Here is a 19,729-nt window from a genome sequence, read left to right on the forward strand (position 1 = left end):
GTCTGGATTTCACAACCCCGAAATAGTTTAGCTGCATGAACAGCTGCACTTTTTTTTTTTCCACCCACGGTCTCCCTTGATGTTAGTTATTCCAAAAAACTCTTCATGCGTGCATTCAGTGTATGTCATCATTAATTGCATTTTTTTTGGCAGTTCTTCAAATCCTTCCGCGTCACAGAGTCCACACGATTTCCCTTATTTGGGCCAAAAAGCGTCTGATTTGCATTGCCTTCTTAGTAAGTGGGGTAGTTCAAGAAAGAGTTGCCTCATTAGACACGCTTTATTGTCGAATAATGACTGTGGACCGGGGGTTATAGAAAACACTACTTAACGTCTTCTAAACCTAAAAGGAGAGTATTCCACCTCCCATTTGCATCTGCTGATGATGGTGTGACTGTGAATGGGAGCCCCCAAGCAAAAGCCAGTACAGACCTTGAGAAAATGAGGATGAAACTGAACAAGTCATTGGAAGACGAAGATATTTGTGATGGACTTCTCCAATCTTTATATGATGCGAGCAGGGTTTTTGAGCTTGCAATTAAAGAGCAGAGCATGTTTTCAAGAGCATCTTGGTTTTCAACTGCTTGGCTTGGAATAGATCAAAATGCGTGGGCAAAGACACTATCATATCAGGTATTGTCATTTATGCTATTCAACAGTTGTTCGGGTATATCATGTGTAATGCATGACTTACCTTTAGTGCCTTCGAAATTTGGACAAATATGCCCTGCAATAACCTGGAAATTTCTTGTCTGATTCATGTGACGTGTTTGATAAGTGTTGAAAGTAAGAAGAGTCATCTTAAAAATTATTGTTGGTGTTCTGAGAGAAAACAAACTATCATATGTCAATATCCAAAGCATATGCTTATGGTCATGTGAAGAAGCTCTTCTTAATCATGTGCCTAAGGGCGTGGATATCAAAGTCAATATAGTGTATTATCTATTCTTATTGCCTGTCAGTATCCTTGAGTTATATCTAGGCTAGAATGTCTCAGAAAATTTCTCAGTGAGAAAGCACAGAGTGCATCAAAAGGCAAGAACCTAACTACCATTCTTTACTGTTAACTTTCAAAAGCACTTGTGTGACACAGATACTGACAGGCAATAAAAAGAATGACACGTTTCATCAGAGTCCTTAGTAATTGAATTGACCAAACTTTAGGGGGAATTATTGAAGTAATTGGATTAGCAGTTCTTCATTGAGTCCTCTCTTCACAACTTTTCAAATGTTTGCAAATTCATGCTTGATATTTCCATCTGTTAAAGTAATGCTTTATCTTTCTTGTACAATAAATTGAGTTGATAGTTTTTGCACTTACGAAAACGCTAAACGTTCACATTTGTGTTTGTTCTTCTACTCTGGGTAATTTAGTGTTGTCGTCACAGTTGTTAGAACTTAGGACCAATTAGGTCCATCTCACGTTCTAGATTATCATTCCTTGAGGAACTATCTTACTTGGACAAATGTAAAACATTAATATTGTTTGCATTAAGCTAGGTATTGTTGATGCACTTTCCTTCCATCATAATTGAATGTGGTTAATGTTTCTTCTGTTGCCAGTGTTTTAAAGTAATGTCACAATTTTCCCACCATTGCATTTGTCATTTCTCAGCCAAGCTAATTGTTTTCGCACATTTCTTTTTTTTAAAAAAAAAAAAACTGGGAAAAATTGTTGCAATAATTCTCTCAGGCTGCTGTGTACTCCTTATTGCAAGCTGCAAGTGAAATTTCATCCCAAGGTGATCATGGAGACAGAAATGTCAATGAACTTGTTCAGCGGAGGTAATGTGGTGCTTAGTATTATATGTTGATTTTTTATCAGATATTGTTCGTGTGAATCTTGGGTAAAAAAAACTACACTCCCTTATCAGAAAGAAATAGACATGTTATTTGGCAACATGTCTACAAACTGTTAGTGTGCATCATAATGATGAATCTGTATTTCATAACCGATGCTGCTTTATGTATTCAGTGAAATCAGCTATTTATTATGATAATAACCATCTGGCATAAATTTATGTTTGTATTTGTTGAGGTTGAAAGCTTGTGTTGTGCCTTTCAATTGGAAGTGCTTTTGGAATGGACTAGTACTGAATTTTAGTTACTTCAGGTTGTCACCCTTACTCAAAAGTGTTTGTGCATATGTAAGTTTCTTTATGAATGAATGAATCAGTTTCTATTAAAAAAAAAAGTTTGTGCTGGAATTTGACTTTTCTGCTTGTTATTTATGTATTTTTGTCATGCTTGTGTTCTTAATTAATCATTTCTTTATGTCTTTTTATGTTTAATTGAATATTGTACACTACTTTCTAGCTGATTTGGGGCTTAAACTTGTTTCAATGTGCATTGGTCCAGTTTACTGAGGCTATCTGCTCCCCTAGAGAGCTTAATCAGAGAAAAGCTATCGGCCAAACAGCCAGAGGCACATGAATGGTTTTGGTCTGATCAAGTTCCTGCTGTTGTGACATCTTTCATCAACAAGTTTGAAGGAAAAATTTGCTTCACAGCTGCCACTTCTTTGTATGTGCCACTATTGTGCTTTGATATATGGAGATACTAGCTTTCATTGCTCCCCTCGTTTTATTTTTGAAGACAATGTGGAAATGATCTTTTAACTAAATTCCCAGGTCTGGAAAGAAATTGTCTTCAGGTTTTGACAGCGGACATGATATCTCACTTCTCATGCTTGCACTAACCTGCATTGCTGCAATCACCAAACTTGGACCAGCAAAAGTTTCTTGTTCACAGTTCTTTTCTATGATTACGGAGATAACTGGTGGTTTGATGAACAAGCTGGCTGATTTAATTCCTATAAGTCAAGCTTATAATTCTCTAAAGGAAATTGGTCTACATAGAGAGTTTCTTGTTCATTTTGGTCCACGAGCTGCTGCATGTAGAGCAAAAGTGGAGTGGGGTTCAGAAGAGGTTGCATTTTGGGTAAATCTTGCCCAGTTGCAGTTGCACAAAGCTATAGATAAGGAGAAAATATGGTCAAGACTGACAACATCTGAATGTATCGAGGTTAGTTATGTTTATTTTTAACTTTGAAGGCAGCTGACCTTGGTTTTGACTCCCTTCTTAAGGTAGGTGGTTGGGCGGAGAATCTATGGTAGGGGCTCAAGACAAATATGAAGGAAAAGGAGGAATCTATTAAATTAAATAGAACAAGGATCTCACTCTACTGAACTTAGTAGCCAAATAGGAGAATCTCCAAGGGAAAAACAAGGTTTATTAATTTCAGATGTCCCACTGTCATACCAACCAGGATATTTATAACCAGAAATTACAATTAAATAAATCAAATAGTGCAGATAATTAGCCTAAAATCAGGAAATAACTGACTAGCATGTTGGTACCCCACTAACAAAGTGAAGGTCCTATTATTCAGCTACTAACAGTTACTAATAGTAAAACAAAACAATAATTAATTAAAATAACAGTAAGGAATTAATTTAAATAAGGTAAATCCCTCATAATCTGCATAACAGCATCTGATTCTGTTATCTTCCTTCTCTTTCTGCGTTGATAAGTGATTATAGGCCTGTTATGCTGACTTGGACCCTTATCATTACTCCCCCCTGAAAAAACGACTTGTCCTCAAGGCAGAAAATGGGAAACTGTTGGGCAAAAAGATCATAATCTTCCCAACTTGATTCTTCCTCTGGTCTGGATGCCCATTTGATTAATAGCTCCAACTAAGAACCCTTCCAGCAATGAGATATAACAATTTCAGGTTCCAGAACAAGCTCATAATCAGGGGAGAATGGTAAATCTGCTGGAGGATCAAGAGGGGACTTTCCGTGAGGTGGTCGCAGTAATGAAACATGAAAAACCGGATGAATTTTAGCTATTGATGGTAGCTGCAATTCATAGGCCACTGCTCCAATTTTGCGTATGATTGTATAAGGTTCAAAGAAACGAGGCGAGAGCTTGTCATACTTTTTATAGGACAATGAACGCTGCCTGAAAGCCTTTATCCTCGAGAAAACCGCATCTCCCACCTTAAAAGAGAGCTCACGTTGATGATGATCTGCATAAGTCTTCATTCTTTGTTGGGCTTTGTTCAAATTATCCCTAAGGAGTTGTAACATATGATCTCTAGTTTCAGTTGGTCAGCAAGCTCAGCAATGTGAGTTTCACCCTTGATGAAAGGATGAAGTAGAGGTGGGTCCCTACCATATGCCACTTTCAAAGGGGTAGTATTAGCAGAAACATGGAAACTAGTGTTGAATGAGAATTCAGCCCAACCTAAGAACTTACTCCATGAACGTGGTTTCTCATGCACAAAACACCGTAAATATGTCTCAAGGCAATGGTTTACTACTTTCCATAGTCTCGTCTTCTTCCTCTGCAACAGTAATAGAATTTTCTGATATGGGTTGCCCATCCTTGTCGATCTCCATGGTGAGAAGGATGAGGATTTGCAGCGATGCCTAGGCCGGAAGACGTCTACACAACAGTAACAAAGCCCCTTATCCCTGCGATGCTGCTGTTTGGCATTCGAGAGCAGAGATTGTGGCTGGATGGTGTTCGTTGGTCTCGGATTCGAGAAAGACGCAGGAGAGTTTCTTAACATGTTGGGCGAGAAGGCTGTGGCAGCACCCGGTTGATTATGTGCGAACCTATTGGAGCTGTTAGTGGACCGAGTTTGGGTCAAGGAAGAGCTAGGCTTTGGCCCACGATGCAGCTGTAATTTTTTCTCATATTCTAGTGCTAAACTAGCAGCTTTATACATTGTGCGAGCCTTTTGAATATGCACATCAGATTTCAGGTCATCTCTGAGTCCTTCAAGAAAAACGCCTAATAGACAGTGTTCTAGCCAGTTATGAACTCGTGCGACTTGTTTAGCAAATTCCTGGCGATACTCTTGCACTGATCCGGTCTGCTTGATGGTGGCTAGGTGTTCATCAGGATTTTGATACTTTGGAGGGGCCATAGTGTTCTTGCAGTGCTTTAACTAACTCCTCCCAATAAATCAAGGCATGTTCTGAATTTATCCATGAGAATAAATCCAAAGCATCTCCTTCTAAATAAATGGAAGCCACATCAACCTTCAAATCTTCTAATGTTTGATAATACCTGGAATATTTTTCAACCTTCAGAATCCAATCACGTGGGTCACCTCTACTAAATTTTGGGAATTCAATTTTGTTGTGTGGTGGACATGGACCCCTTCTATAGTCTGACTCTTCATCACTATCTTTGTCCCAGTGTGAGCGTCTATGATAGCTTCCCACGGGTCTTTTTCCTTTGCTGGCAAATAACTCAAGTGCTCCAACCTTCTCTTTTAATAAGTCAAGTGTTTCAAGTCTGGCTGCAATGCGGATTAAAGGGTCTGATGCAAATGGATTTTCAGTATTTTGACCTTAGGTGGGTTGTTAAAGGAGTTGGCATGGTCAGTTTCATTTCCGGAGCGTGTGGTCACTATAATGATCGAACAAGGCTCGGATATTTGGCAGGGGCTCAAGACAAATATGAAGGAAAAGGAGCAATCTATTAAATTAAATAGAGCAAGGATCTCACTCTACTTAACTTAACAGCCAAATAGGAGAATCTTCAAAGGAAAAACAAGGTTTATTAATTTTAGATGTCCTGCTGTCATACCAGCCAGGATATTTATAACTGGAAATTACAATTAAATAAATCAAATAATGCAGATAATTAGCCTAAAATCAGGAAATAACTAAGTAGCACGTTGGTATCCCACTAACGAAGTGAAGGTCCAATTATTTAGCTACTAACAGTTACTAACAGTAAAACAAAAACAATAATAAAATAACAGTATGGAATTAATTTAATTAAGGTAAATCCCTCATAATCTGCACAACAGCATCTGATTCTGTTATCTTCTCTTTCTGCATTGACAAGTGATTATGGGTCTGTTTTGCTGACTTGGAGCCTTATCAATCTAAGCCCAAGATTTAGTTAGAATGTTTAGAGCCACAGCCAAACTATCATGACAAGAACATTCCATATGATGTCCTTGCAATGAATTTTTTTGTACGAATTTTGTTTTTTGTTTTCCAGCTTTTTGTTTCTGACTGTGAATTTATTTTAATAACATTGAGTTGATATTTGTAGTACATGACTTAGTATTAGTCTTGGAGAATTATGCTGTATGAGTGATATTTTGCAGTCTTTCCTAAAATTTGGTGGGCCTTGAAACAGAAATGTGTTGCTAAATTTCTAATATTGTCAATTGTTGATCCACGATAACACTGAAAGGAAGGGGTGATGATGATTTTAATTGACCACCATAGATGACTCTATACCTCTTGAAGCATGCTGTGCTTTGCTAGAATTTGTTATCTGTAAATACACAAGCTGTGATTGAATGTTCGTGTAATGCAGGTTTTGGAGAAGGATTTGGCTATATTTGGTTTTTTCATTGCTTTAGGCAGGAGTACTCAATCCTTTCTTTCTGCAAATGGTTTTGATACCCTAGATGATTCAGTTGATGATTGCATCAGGTATGGTTTTGTTCTGATTTCCCTTTCCCTTTTTATTGCTTTGTGAAATTCTGTGTATTTGCTTAACTATACTGTTTTTGTTTGCAGGTATCTTATAGGGGGCAGTGTTTTATACTACCCCCAGCTCTCAACAATAAGCTTGTATCAATTATTTGTTGAGGTCAGTGTGTATTGTCTTTACATCGGATAGATATTCCTCATGATAAGTTATGTCAACTGAGAAAACCCTTTAATTTCAAAGGTGGTTTGTGAAGAGCTGGAGTGGCTTCCTTTTTACCCAGGACACAACAGCACTGCAAAACAGTTAAATGTGCATAGAAGTAAACCAGAAGTTCCTCCAAATGCTGAAGCAGTGTCCCAAGTATTAGAAGTTTGCTCTCATTGGATGCAGAGCTTTATTAAATACAGTACGTGGCTGGAGAGTCCTTCTAATGTGAAAGCAGCTAGATTTCTATCCATAGGGTAAATGCACCAAGGTTCAGTGATAGTTGAACAGAAGTATGACATTTTGGTTAAAAAAATTGTTATGTGTAACCTTATTTTATGTTAGGCACAAGAAGTTGATGGAGTGCATGGAAGAACGTGGGATGATAAAGTAAGTTTTGGATAAAATCTGCATTTATGATTTCCCCCCTCCTAATCACCCACTGACACTAGGATTCATGCATCGGAATTATGTATGTTATTTGTTCAAAATAAAATACGTGAAATTCTGGAAAACACAAAAACCAAAAGCTTAGTAAAAATTATTGAGAGACATCAGTTTGTTAACTAAGTTGTATGTGCTTCTCTCATGATCATGCAGTATAAAAACATCAAAGTTGTTCATAAAAATGGTAACTTGGATTAATGACTGTGCTGTATATTCTTGTTTATGTCTTACTGGCTTCATAACAAATGTGGGAATTTTCCCAGCTTCACATCAGCTTTCATCGTTGATATTTTACCTTTTTGTTATCAAATATGCTATATTGTTGGATTCTATGCTACAGAAGAATTTTTTCATGGTGAATGTTCATCGTAAAAAAAAAATGAAAAATCCAAACGTGTGAATAATTGTATGGTGAAGATATAATCAAGGACCTGAGTTGAGATCTGAAGCAACATATGTTGCATTTTTACCAAATCCTCTTTGTACTGCGATGAATTTATTTTGTCTCCAGATCTAAGACATAATGATATTTTGAATATGTGCTCTCTGCATGCCCCTCTTAGTAGTATTAAACAAATCCTTTTGGCAAAGTTCAAGACATTCCCTAGAAAATGAGCCATGGGTTCCAGTATCCCCCCCCCCCCCGCCTTAAGGTTTTCAAAGATTCATTCAATACAAAAAAATTGAATCTAATAGATGAGGAATTACTTTGGTATTGAATCACTGCAGTTTTACTTTGAAGCTGGGTTTTGCACCAGAGTTTTCTCGTAAAGCCTGTATACAAGTACCATATAAAGTTGCTGGTTGATGTGTTTCCACGAATTTACTTTTTACAAGTTACGTTGAATTACCTCCAGTGGAATTAGTAAGCTATGTCTTTTTGAGTCTATTGTAATTAACTCAACTTCTAGGGTCAATGTCATACATTCTTCTTATTTGTGGGATACTATACTACTGTAAATTTTGCTTGGCTTTAGGCCTATAAATAGAGGTTCTCCTTTCAGAGAAGAATAAAACACTCTGCCTTTGTTTTCTCCTCACTTTTAGTACCTTTCTTTCTTCCTTCCTTCTTTCCTTCCTTTTGAATGAAAGGGGCATATATTAATCACAGAAGAGTCACATTGGGCAACCCGAAGTGATAACTGGGTTGCAGAAATATTTAGTTTCTTAATTATAATAGTACTAGGTGGTAAAAAAGGGATGTGATTTATGTGAAAGTGAAACTCTCCGCCCCTTTTTACCAAGTTTTGCACATTCCAAAGACTTCCTCGGTTAACTGTTTGGATCACTGATTTCGTTTTATGAAATATGATGCAGGGATAAGAAATTAGAGAATAATTTCAAGAAATTGTTTGAGAGAAATAGATCAGCCATTTGCACAACTTCAGAAGAGTCGGCTTCTTTTGAGGAGGTTTCGTTCTTTTCCCAAAATCTGGTTCGAGTCATATGATGCTTCCAATTCCAAACTGATAAAATAAGTACTTTATCAGCGATTACCTGCAAGCCTGTAAATATAGACGTTCTGCTGCATGGAAAGCTAGGGATATGTTAGTCAGGGGACTATGGGAATTAGTATAAATAGAGGGAAGGGGAAGTGTAAGTGGGGTGACATGGATTGAATACTAATTCTATAGTCTAAATACAATAAACAGGTTTACCATGTATCAAATGATATCACACGAGATGTTCTGGGTCCATTACCTTGCATGGCTAAGTATTTTTTTTTTTTAAACTAAACTATGAGCATTACTAAGTAGCATGCATAGCTGGATGAGTCAGTGACTTGATCTCTTATGATTATATACAATTACAATCACTAAGCAAAATGATGTAAGATGGTTCCGAATTTTTGTTTTGGTGACACCCCATTTATGTCCTTATGTTGTGCCTTCTCAATGGCATTTAATACCAGGCATTGGAGAGCGTTGAAGAAGCTGTGCTAAGACTGGAAAAATTGCTTCAAGAGTTGCATGTATCAAGTGCTAGTTCTGGGAAAGAGCATCTAAAAGCTGCTTGTTCTGACCTGGAAAAAATAAGGAAGCTTAAAAAAGAAGCTGAATTCCTTGAGGCATCTTTCCGAGCAAAAGCAGATTCTCTTCAACTGGTATGCTCTCATCATCTTATGCCTATTTGTCAATTTCTGATAATATTACATAATGTATCAACCTTGTACTTTTACCATAAGTCTTTCGAGCCTGTCCATCTGTTCATGTAAGTCCTTGTTGATTTGCCCTTGAAGTTGGGGTCTTGGTCTAATGTTGAAGTCTCCTTTTTCTTTTGGTGGTTTTAAGATTGGAAAATAAATTTGAGGTATTCAGCTTGCGTTTGTGCTAAAGAAATGGTGAATGCTAACAGAAAATTAATTTTTCTGCTTAAACACTGCTGTTCGCTTCTTACCAAACTACCCAAAGTGTCTTAACACTTTTCTTTTGAAGTAATTAGGTGTTATGAGTTGTTTTAAATCATTTCTCTTTACTGTATTTTAATTTTTTTTCATGCTTACTTCCTATCATCCTTTTCTTGTCGAGAATTTCTTTGTTATCTTGTCAACGTACATTTGTTATATTGATTCAGGGAGTTAATGATGGTCAGTGTCATACTCCGGTTGATGAGATTCAAGGCTATGTTAAAGGGAAAAACCAAAATAATGCTAATGTAAGGGCAGACCGAACCAAGAGGTGTGAAATTTCTGTACTGATTTTAGCTTCACCTATTGTTTCCATATGTCCATATCAAGTGATTAATTTTTCAAGGGCATAAATTTAGCTGTTATTTGACATTTTTAGATTTAACTTTGTTGAAGAGGTATATTTTTCTTTTTCAGAAATGTTGGCAAGTCTCATGGGTTCTGGAGCATCTTTGTAAATCCTGTAATCAGAAAACCTGATCGGGAATCTGATGCAGATACTTCTGTATGCGTAATCTTCATCATAACTATCTTTTTGGTCGATAGTTGGAGTATTGTACTGAACTGTTTGGTGTGCTTGGGTTTTTGTTGCAGGAGAATTATATTGAACTGCCTACTTCAAATGTTGGTGTTGTGGACTTAAAATCCAGTGAAATCCGCCGCTTTGAACTTTTGAGGAATGAGCTGATAGAACTTGAGAAAAGGGTTCAAAGAAGCACCTATCAATCAAAAAACGATGAAGTATGTCTGGAGTTTTCGACAACAAATAATTGCAATTTCATGATTCTATATTGCATGCAAAAATGTCGAATAACAAAGTACTTCATCTTGATGTCTATTTTGTCACCTTGCTTTTTGAGTTGTAGACTTGAAGCTAAACCTTTCCTTTCTAGTAGGGGTTGAAATAAAATTTATGAGGCAGATAATTATTCTGTACTATCTGTTGCTTTGTGGCTTCATTACATGCATTGTTGGTATTAAACTTCTTTCCTGTCCTTGTCATGTGCCATGGTGATGTCAATGTTCTCCTTCTCTGCTCTTTGTTGTCTTAATTTGACTCGTGTGCATGTTCATATCATTGGTATTGACCAGTCATGACGTTTTTCTACGTCCAAAAAAGTATTCCCTTTTTAATCTTTGTACAATCCTTTTATAGGATACGCTAGTTGTGGAGGATGGTGCATATGGTGAGGAATCTGGGGGTATTCGCGTGTTCCAGGCTTCGAAAAGAGGAGATATTATAGAAAAATCTATCAGCAAACTAAAAGAAACAGGAACGGTATGATTAACTCTTAGGCATTTCCTTCTTAAAATATCATCTTGGTCTATTAAGCGTATAAATTGGTCTGTCTGGATTATGAAATTGATGGGATGATGTTAATTGCTCAATTTATTCTTGTGTATTGAACCCCCCCTCCCCTTTTTATTTTCACCTTGCTCTTCCTTTCTCAGTTTCCAAATGCTAAGCTGTGTAGAAAGGGTGGAAATGTTGGCGTTCCCCCTTATTTGTTGTCCCAAAAAATGTGAGCATTGATGAATGATTGCCCAATGAGCAGGATGTCTGGCAAGGAACTCAGCTTCTGGCTTTTGATGTTGCTGCTGCCACAGGCTTGGTTCGAAGGGCCTTGATAGGTGATGAATTGACAGAGAAAGAGAAGAAAACTCTTAAAAGAACCTTGACTGACATGGCTTCAGTTGTTCCAATTGGTGTTCTAATGCTTCTTCCAGTGAGTTTTAGCATAATTTGTTCTCATATACAGTATCTATATTTAGGATCAGGCGACCAGCTGTGTCCAGATTATTTTTGAATGCTCCATCCTGCTTAGCATATTGTGACTTAGTGTGACTTACTAAGGAAAATGCCTAATGTTACAGGTTACTGCAGTTGGGCATGCCGCCATGTTGGCTGCTATTCAGAGATATGTACCAGCTCTGGTATGTACCCATATCTCTGGGGCTGCATTGTGCATTCTCTTTTTCAGCTGCTAATTCTCTACTCGAATGTGATATCTCCTCATTCTGGCAGATTCCGTCCACCTATGCACCGGAAAGGTTGGATCTCTTGAGGCAGCTTGAGAAAGTGAAGAAAATGACAACTGCTGTTGGGGACTCAGATGGGAAAGAGGATGAAGCTGACTCATGAGAAGCAATGCATATTTATGTACAGCTATGATTACATTCTTTGGTGTACAACTCGAGTTCGCCTAGTTCCCGATGCTTGGATTCGGCTTCCACAGCAATGAGATATGTCCAAAAACTGCAAAATTTTCATGGTACATCCCGTTGACAACATCTAGTGTAAATTGTGCTTATAGTCCTTTTTTGTTTACATATCAACTCTGCTCGGTTTCCATGATCATTTAGTCCTATATATATGTCTCCCTGGCGAGTTTCTAACAAGCTGGACGAGTTCAACCTTGTAATTAAGATGTAGAAAGTTGAAGAGCAAAAAATGCTTGAAGAATTTAGTAGAACTTTTTTCTTAAAAAAAAAATACCAACTTGGCAGATTGTAGCATTCAAATTAATAGATTGTAATTTATTGTTCTCTCTTGTATATTGCTACATTGTAATATGAATTAATCTTCTATGAAAAGTCAAATGGCTTTAGAATCTTATTGGAATGTATCGAAACTAAATTCGAAACGTCGGAGAATTATAGCTTTTGGCGCAAATGATGATTCATGGGCTCGTGGTATTTGTACGTTTGAATTTAGTTATTGCCCCTCTAACTATCATCCATTTACTGATTTGGAAGTGGAAGATGGTGACACAGGATAGGTAATTTGTTACTTTGTTTTGAAGATATTTCAGTTTTTATTCCAAAAAAAAAAAAAAGGTTATTGGTGAACCCCGTTTAATTTATCATTGGATATGAAGATGTTAAATCTTGGCGAGTTGATGCTGTGAACCTGTACGAACATGCGTTTTCTCTAGTTGGGATTTGAGTTGTGTGCTTCTGCAATTAACAGGTTGAAGATAATAGGAAATTATGATCAAATTATCTTTACATATATATATGCATATCAATTTGAATTTTGTCCAGCGGGTTGTTGGTCACGTAGGTTTAATAATCAGCTAATAGAAAAACACAATATGGAAGTGAGAGCGCAATATACAATGGGGATGACGCCTTTTGCTTGAAAGTGGCAAAAAAAAAGGGTGATGACATGCAAGGCTCGAATAGTTTTATGGTTTTATTGATGCTGACTGGAACTGACTCGATTAATTTGAAGGATACGACAGAGATCATGGTCCCACAATTTTATAGACTCCATGAATCAGTTTTCTTTTCCTTTTTTCTTTTTGGCATGAATGAATCAGGTTATCATTTAGTTAGCAAATTTCCTTAAAAGAGCTTGGAAATATAGTGTGGTGGTCAAAATTATTGAAGCATAGCTCCTGTCATTTAAGGAAGAATCTGTCGATAGTCTTATCTGTTCAGTACATGGTAGGTAAGATTTACACATCAAGTTTAAGTGGGGATCTTCCAAAGAAGGAATATCGGATCAGCATTGATTCATAACAATTATGATAATTGCTGCCCTCAAGTCAGAGATACATAACAACGTTGCCGAAGCTTTCTGGTTTCATTCTGAGTCTAAAGCGGCAATTATTGGATTCGGTGATTATTGCGCCCATGAATGTAATGCGCTCATCTTTCATGTAAATCACTCAAATTAAATTTACATGTTTTAGAACTTTTTTAAAAATAAATAACGTTATTTTATTTAAAAAGCAGAATATAGGGTTAAAATAATTTTATTTTAATTATCAACTTAATAATAATGATATTTTCATTAAACAAAGTTATATTTTAAGAATTTGAATGGTCCGAATAAAAAATATGAACGGTTGAAAAGAATGAAGATGATGTTGGTTACTTGAATAAGCATGGGTTCAGCAGAACTCTAAATATCATGCAGGTGGGAGGTCTCGTCAGGCATAAATGACGAGTCGCACACACATGCCCATCAACCACGGCTGGTCGGGTCCATGGACTAAGTATATGTCAAAACCAGAAAGGCGTGCGATGCATTAACAGGCGTACATGCGAACCGCTAGGTACTGAACTGTGTTTTGATGCGGTCAAGTGCAGAGAGTGAACCATGGCTGTCTTGTCCGCTCATTGGCTAACCAGGTTGGTTCGGTCCTTCCAAGGAATTGGCCTAGCCACTCGCGCACAACATTACTGTTTTAATATTGTAGAACTGGACCCGGCCCGGCCGGATTAGTGCTCATCAGGAGTGCAGTGGTCGTGTCGAAAACCTCATGACATTAATATTCCAAAAGTAGAAGCTCTTAAAAGTTGTGAAGCTATTGTTCCAGAACAGTGATGGGTGCATTATTGATTATTCTTTTTCTTTTCCTTGTGGTGGGGGAGTGGAAGTACCTGTACCCATCACGAGTGCCATGAATCATTGAACGAAAAGCACTTCGTTGAGAGGTCACGTCCTGATTTGCGCAGCCCTCAGTTGTCGTTTTATGCAACCATATGGCTGTATGTTAGCTGCTTAAAACTAGTGAGAGTCAGTGGAAGTGTGCCCACCTCTCATCCGATATAAACCTCAGCTTTGTCCTTTATATGTGAAATATTTGTCTCCTTTAAGCGTTACCAAGTGGATTAACTGCAGTATTTTCGGCTCGAGTTTCAATGGTAGTGTATTTTAACAGTTTACATCCTCGGACGACTTAGTTGCTACAAGAGTGCGTTTTACCCTGGTAAACTGTATCAACTCCATTTTCTGCTTGCTTTTAAGGGATATGTAGTTAATACTTCGCAAAAAAACTCACAATGTCGGTATTTTTTAAAGAGTGATGACTGATGATAGTCTGACATCTAGTTGGCAACTGGCAAGCAAGAGCAACGCACATTTACCATCAAAAGTCATAGTTTTGATGAACAATATGCAACATCCAATCGCCAAGAAGCTACAAAAATAAGGGACTACGGACTACGGACTACGGAGTAGCGAGTGTGAGCGCGAGCTTTCATTATATATGAAGTACACGAAGTTTTTATCATTTGGTGCAAAAAGAGTATAACCAACAGACGTGGGCCATGGTTCTGGTGACGCGCGTGCTTGTGTATTAAATGTCGTGTTTAGCTTTGCATCTACTTGAATTTCATCCACATGCTTTAATGCTGCCAACAAAAGAAGATAAGCACATCCATAAGCAACCCTCTCTTAAGTGATTACTTTCAGTTTCACCCACTATCATCGTTGTCGTAACATATAAAACTGTGACAAGAAGATTTTTGCAGAGTTAAAGGATCTTGTCAACTTCAGATTACCACTTGGAACGCTGCTGCAAGGAGAAATCTCTGCTATACATATTGGACAAGGAAGCTCCACAGAGAGAGAAATGGGGTTTTTAATTTGTACGAATACCATTTTATCTATCAAAGTCAAGTCCTTTGAAGAATTCAACACAACACACCCACCGCCCCAGACCCATACCTTGTTCCTCATCTTCATCAATTAATGATGACCCCATTCCCAAAATCTTCGTCCACAATCCCAACAGTACTCTATACGACAATATATATGCACGCCTAAATTGTTTCTCTTGTTTACTGACGTCGTTCATCTTCCTCACTCTACTCTCTACCTCCACTTAGGTTACTGCTTACCATTACTGCTATGGATTCGGAGTTGGTATGTGAGAATCAGGGATTTTCCTTTTCTTCCTCTCATCCACTGCAATTTTCTATTCCTCTTGCTTTATTTGATTTTCCCTATTTGCATTAAGGACGGTTAAGTGGGCGTACCTGACAAGTGTGTTAAAAGGGTCAAATCAAAAATGTCACATCCAAAATCTTCATCCTGGGCGATTTCTCATCTCGTTGACAACCTGTTGCAATCGCACATATCCATATATTCTATTAATTACCTGCCACTCCTTTTTCATCATGCGCTCGCATCAGAAACAAATATCCATATCTTCGTCAATTCTTTTGAGCAACCTTTAACGTCGTATACCTTCAACTCATCACCAGGTTCGATTGGATGTATGATCTTACGGGGAAATTGTCTTGAGAGGATGAAATGGTTTGCAATTGTTCAGCGACGACGGTGCTGAAAAGTGACTTGATATGACACAAAAATAAGAATAGTCCGTGGGATGATTTAATCCTTACAGTTTCCAACTCCATGTTGAATCCCGACTTTAGAGTGAGATCTGAATTTTGGAAGTGGCCTGACAACTTTCTACAGTTAATGGAAATAAACCAACCATAGTTGACTTCCTTTCATCACACTTTTAGACCAATTTCGACTCTATGAGCTGGGCAAAAGACTTTTTAATCATGGTATATGATCAATAATGATATGATTAATGGTGTTCATAAAACTTACATGGCCCACAGAATAAATCAAGTTTGTTATACCCAAAAGCCTATTACGTGTCCAGCACAGTTGGCACACCTGACAGACATTTAAAGTGGATGCCAAAACAGAAAATGATTATTTGAAACTAAATAAATATTATCGTCCGTGGGATATGTACATGAGCTGATTTTTTTTTTTATTTTTTTTACCTCTCTCGTGTTCAGCTTTGCATCTTATTTTCTTAGCGATGCTGTTCATTAAATCCGAGAGAGCGAGAGAAAGATAGGGAGGCAAAATAAAACAGAGAGAATCAAGCCAACTGTGTCGGGGTCAAAGTTAACCAATAGTTTCTTGGATCTTGATTGATGAAATATATAAAATATATGCTCTTGCGAGTGTTCTCTGTCTTTCTGAAAAAATGAATCAACTTAATGAAGATGCAAGTACGTGGCCGATTAATTAAACTCCACATGGTTCAAATTAAACGACCTGCTCAAAGTTCCAGTTCACCATATGGACGGCCTTCATAAAGTCTTATATTATTATTCTTATGGCAATATTATATGTATTAAATCCGTTGCTTTAATACGAAGAGCCAAAACGTACCGGGAACATGTCCCTCCTGGCATTCACACCTCAGTTGATATGCTTCATAAAAAGGAAACAACAAAATCCCAGAAAACAAATAAATAAGTTGCATGCATCTTCTTAAATTAATTAAAGACAAGAAAGATACTACATAATCTTCAACATTAACCTATCTACTCTTATAATTAATAACTATTGCTTTCATGTTAATGACAGGAACATTAATGCATTAGCTCTGATCATAAGGGATATCTTACACCTGAAGGAAAAAGGAAAATCTAACTTAGAAATATGATTGTTGACGTACCATGTGGGGTTGAGGACTAGAAGCATAAGAAGGCTGAGGATAATCATATTGGTAGAAGTGGTGATGGGTGGATGATGATGATGAGACGTTGGAGGAGTGATTATGGGATGTGGAAGGTCCCGATTCGTCTGGTTCTGCTTGGCATTCCATGTTTACTCCAAACAGTCTAAGTACCTTACTAGAGCTGTTTCCCGCCGCCGCCGCCCTTTGAGCCGGGGAACCTCTTCCTGCAACAATCACAACGACGACAGCCATTTTGAATACTTCTTCATACTTCATAAGTACATCTCCACCGTGACACCAAATAAGAGCATTCAAATTCGATTAATCGCTGGTGAAGGAAACAAATTAAAGCCAGCGGGTTCAGGTTCTAATAAGATGAGAAGAGCACAGATAAATAATCACGCTGAACAGGACACCGACCAGATTATTGGGTGATCTGATCAGATATACACAGATTAGTCGGTTGCTCCTTCTTAGCTTATAAGAGGGAAATTGAATAGCCCGAACTTGTCGCAATATTAATTGGAAGGTATTCTTGAAATTAAAGCACAATTGCATGATGGTAGATGTACCATAATTATGTTTCAAAATGAGAAGAAAATGAAAGACAGATAATACATATATGAGTGATGAGATATATAGACGAGACCTAGTGCATGAAGAGTTTGAGGTTGGTATGGCAAAGGCTGATGCTCGGGACGAGGCTGCGCAGAATAGAAAGGTGTAGGTGTGGTCCAGCCTACACCCACACCCCCACCTCTGCAAGTGGCATCGCCTGCGACGGCCATATGCATAGGTCTGGTAACTGGTGGACTGGCAAGAGGGTGGCGGCGTCTCCAGGTTATGAAGAGGCGGTGAGAATCTGTGAGGTGACGGTGAAAGGAAACGACGTCGCCGGCGTCGAGGCGCTTGTCCTTGACGTATCGGCTCCAGCCTTTGGTCAGGACGTAACTCTGGCTACTGTTCCAATAGGAGTAACGGAAGCGCCAGCACTTGCCGGCCTCGTCCTCGAAACTCAGCAAGACGCCCTTGGCGTCCCCAGCCCCACCGCTCAGAGGGAAGTACTTCTCTGCGTGCTGCTTCGGGATCACCAGACGGTTCAGCTTCCCCACGTCGCTCGGCGTTAACGCCTTCTCGAACATCGCTTCCTTTTGCTCCTCCTCCTCCTCCTCTGGGTTGAAAGCGCGCGTGCACGAGTTGATGTTTTGGATTGCTTCCATAAGGACGATGCCTTGTAGTTGCTGCTCGCTTCACTGCAGAATGTCCAGGGGGACTATTGGTTTTATGCACATTTTCTTCTGTCCTCTTCTTCCTCAATTAATTATTCACTCGCGAGAAAGATACACAAATTGATGAGGATTTTATGGCGCTGGACAGGTAAGGGGAGGTTCAGATGCGGGAACTATTTGAAGGAGCTAGCTACCCAAGGTATGACGATGAGAGAGAGGCCGAATGTAAGTCAGCAAGTACGAGGCTTTAAGTTTATAAGCCATGAGTGTAGTCTGATATGAGGGCGATGAAAAGGCACATTAAAATTTCTGAGGAATTGCATGCTTGTGCAAGCGTAGCGTAGCTCTAATTCTTGCTTTAAATATATGTCCAACATATGTATAAATAATAATCACAATAAGTAGGTTGGATGAGAAGTTAAGTGGAGGGAGAAGATGGTTCAACATATTTGAATAGCATATTCGTGGGACTCAGACGGATTATAAAAATGAATTATTAGAACTAATTGGACCGAACGTTTACGAATCTTAAAAAGAAAGAGGGATTCTACGGGTGAATAATTTAGCGAAATTGAAGACATCCCCCATGTTACTAAATTGGCAAGCAAATCCATTGGTGGGGTCCTCACCTTGAGAAATAAATAATTTGAAACCCGGTAAGTTTTGAATCTGCGTTAGTCAGAAATACCAGGTACTGATCAAAGAAATATATATTAACCCTGATCGATCACTTAGGGGATCGAAGCTATAAAATAAAGCACTACCTCTGCTGTTTCTTTTCCATTTCACGGCCGGCATCCCTCTACCCACTTTACTCTCCATTCAAAAACATCACACTCCTACATTCAATACTGATCATTTTTACCTAAGTTTCACAACAATCCCAGAGTGTGTGTATATATATGTGTGTATAAATGTTTTGTTGGACCTCGACTATTGTCTGTGAATTGAAATTAGAAAAAGAGATCCCTTTTTCTTTTTTTCTATTTTCTAAGTTGATGTGCAGTGCTTTGAGCCTTTGAGGGGCGGCCAACATGAATTAATATTTTATGAGATGGTCATCAAATATAAAAGAAACAAAACCAGGAAGAGGAGGTATTCCCCTTTTACTTTGAATTTGTACCAGTATTTGATACAAGGGGGTCTAGTTCAGGTCGCCCCAAAATGAATGTACATATAAAATATCTTTAGGGCGGAAGAATTTAATTCACGTGCATGACAGCATAATCGGTGGTTGGCCATTCCTAGTTAGAAAAGAAAGCAACAAAAGAAACGTTGGGCTTGAAATGTGTTGATGATGGAGGAGAAAAATATCTAGCTCCAGCAGAGAGATGCCTTTCCAATAAGCGCACACAGAGATAATGAGATAAGATTGTATTTAATTTGTCCGATTGAAGAGGAGACACCCACCTTCTGGGCAGTCGTGTTTGAATTCCCTCCTTCTTTACACTTCCATTTATCTCTGCCTCACGCTTTCATCACAGGCACACTATTCTCTCTCTGTCTGTATGCACATCTGAACCCATGATTTTTGTCTTCCCATTCATTTTATATTAGATAGTTGTGTATCATGCCATTTGTTTATGTATTTATTTCCGAGTTAGTTGTCTTTTCTACGACTTAAAAGACAAAACCAGCCTCAATTTCCAGGTAGATTCAGACACCCTTTTGTGCCCTACAAAAAGGTTCTTTTAGTTTAAGTCCATGATAGAGAATAAAGACAAAGACCACAATTATAG

At 38.2% G+C, this 19,729-nt stretch overlaps 2 protein-coding genes across 2 annotated transcripts; one reads left to right on the forward strand and one right to left on the reverse strand.

The window, feature by feature from the left end:
• Positions 1-300: 300 nt before the first annotated feature.
• LOC129302182 (uncharacterized) lies at positions 301-12,147 on the forward strand (the record flags this gene model as incomplete). The annotated part of the gene is made up of 17 exons (XM_054940876.1): positions 301-633; positions 1,694-1,785; positions 2,359-2,523; positions 2,631-3,024; positions 6,355-6,473; positions 6,561-6,633; positions 6,715-6,935; positions 7,024-7,068; positions 8,443-8,560; positions 9,038-9,229; positions 9,700-9,803; positions 9,950-10,037; positions 10,127-10,273; positions 10,689-10,811; positions 11,089-11,259; positions 11,408-11,467; positions 11,559-12,147. Coding segments are annotated over 17 exons (2,562 nt in total), but the record flags the coding sequence as incomplete, so codon positions are not given.
• A 4,402-nt stretch (positions 12,148-16,549) lies between these two features.
• Positions 16,550-18,423, reverse strand: LOC129288219 (B3 domain-containing protein At2g36080-like). The gene is made up of 2 exons (XM_054924723.1): positions 17,411-18,423; positions 16,550-16,985 (listed from the first exon to the last, which is right to left on the reverse strand). Exons 1-2 carry the CDS (start codon positions 17,979-17,981, stop codon positions 16,735-16,737), a joined length of 822 nt encoding a protein of 273 aa, XP_054780698.1. The 5' UTR covers positions 17,982-18,423; the 3' UTR covers positions 16,550-16,734.
• Between the last annotated feature and the right edge of the window lie 1,306 nt (positions 18,424-19,729).

Source organism: Prosopis cineraria, unplaced genomic scaffold (assembly GCF_029017545.1).
Source record: "Prosopis cineraria cultivar Desert tree isolate PC_DT_omini unplaced genomic scaffold, ASM2901754v1 PC1, whole genome shotgun sequence".
In the NCBI taxonomy this organism is placed as follows: domain Eukaryota; kingdom Viridiplantae; phylum Streptophyta; class Magnoliopsida; order Fabales; family Fabaceae; genus Prosopis; species Prosopis cineraria.

What these genes read in the sequence shown, in the direction of transcription:
- LOC129288219 (XM_054924723.1), bottom strand. Translation starts at nt 17,981, where the DNA reads ATGGAAGCAATCCAAAACATCAACTCGTGCACGCGCGCTTTCAACCCA. An exon ending in TCAAACTCTTCATGCACTAG is followed by an intron (nt 16,986 to 17,410) that starts GTCTCGTCTATA and finishes TGATTGTTGCAG; the next exon opens with GAAGAGGTTCCCCGGCTCAA.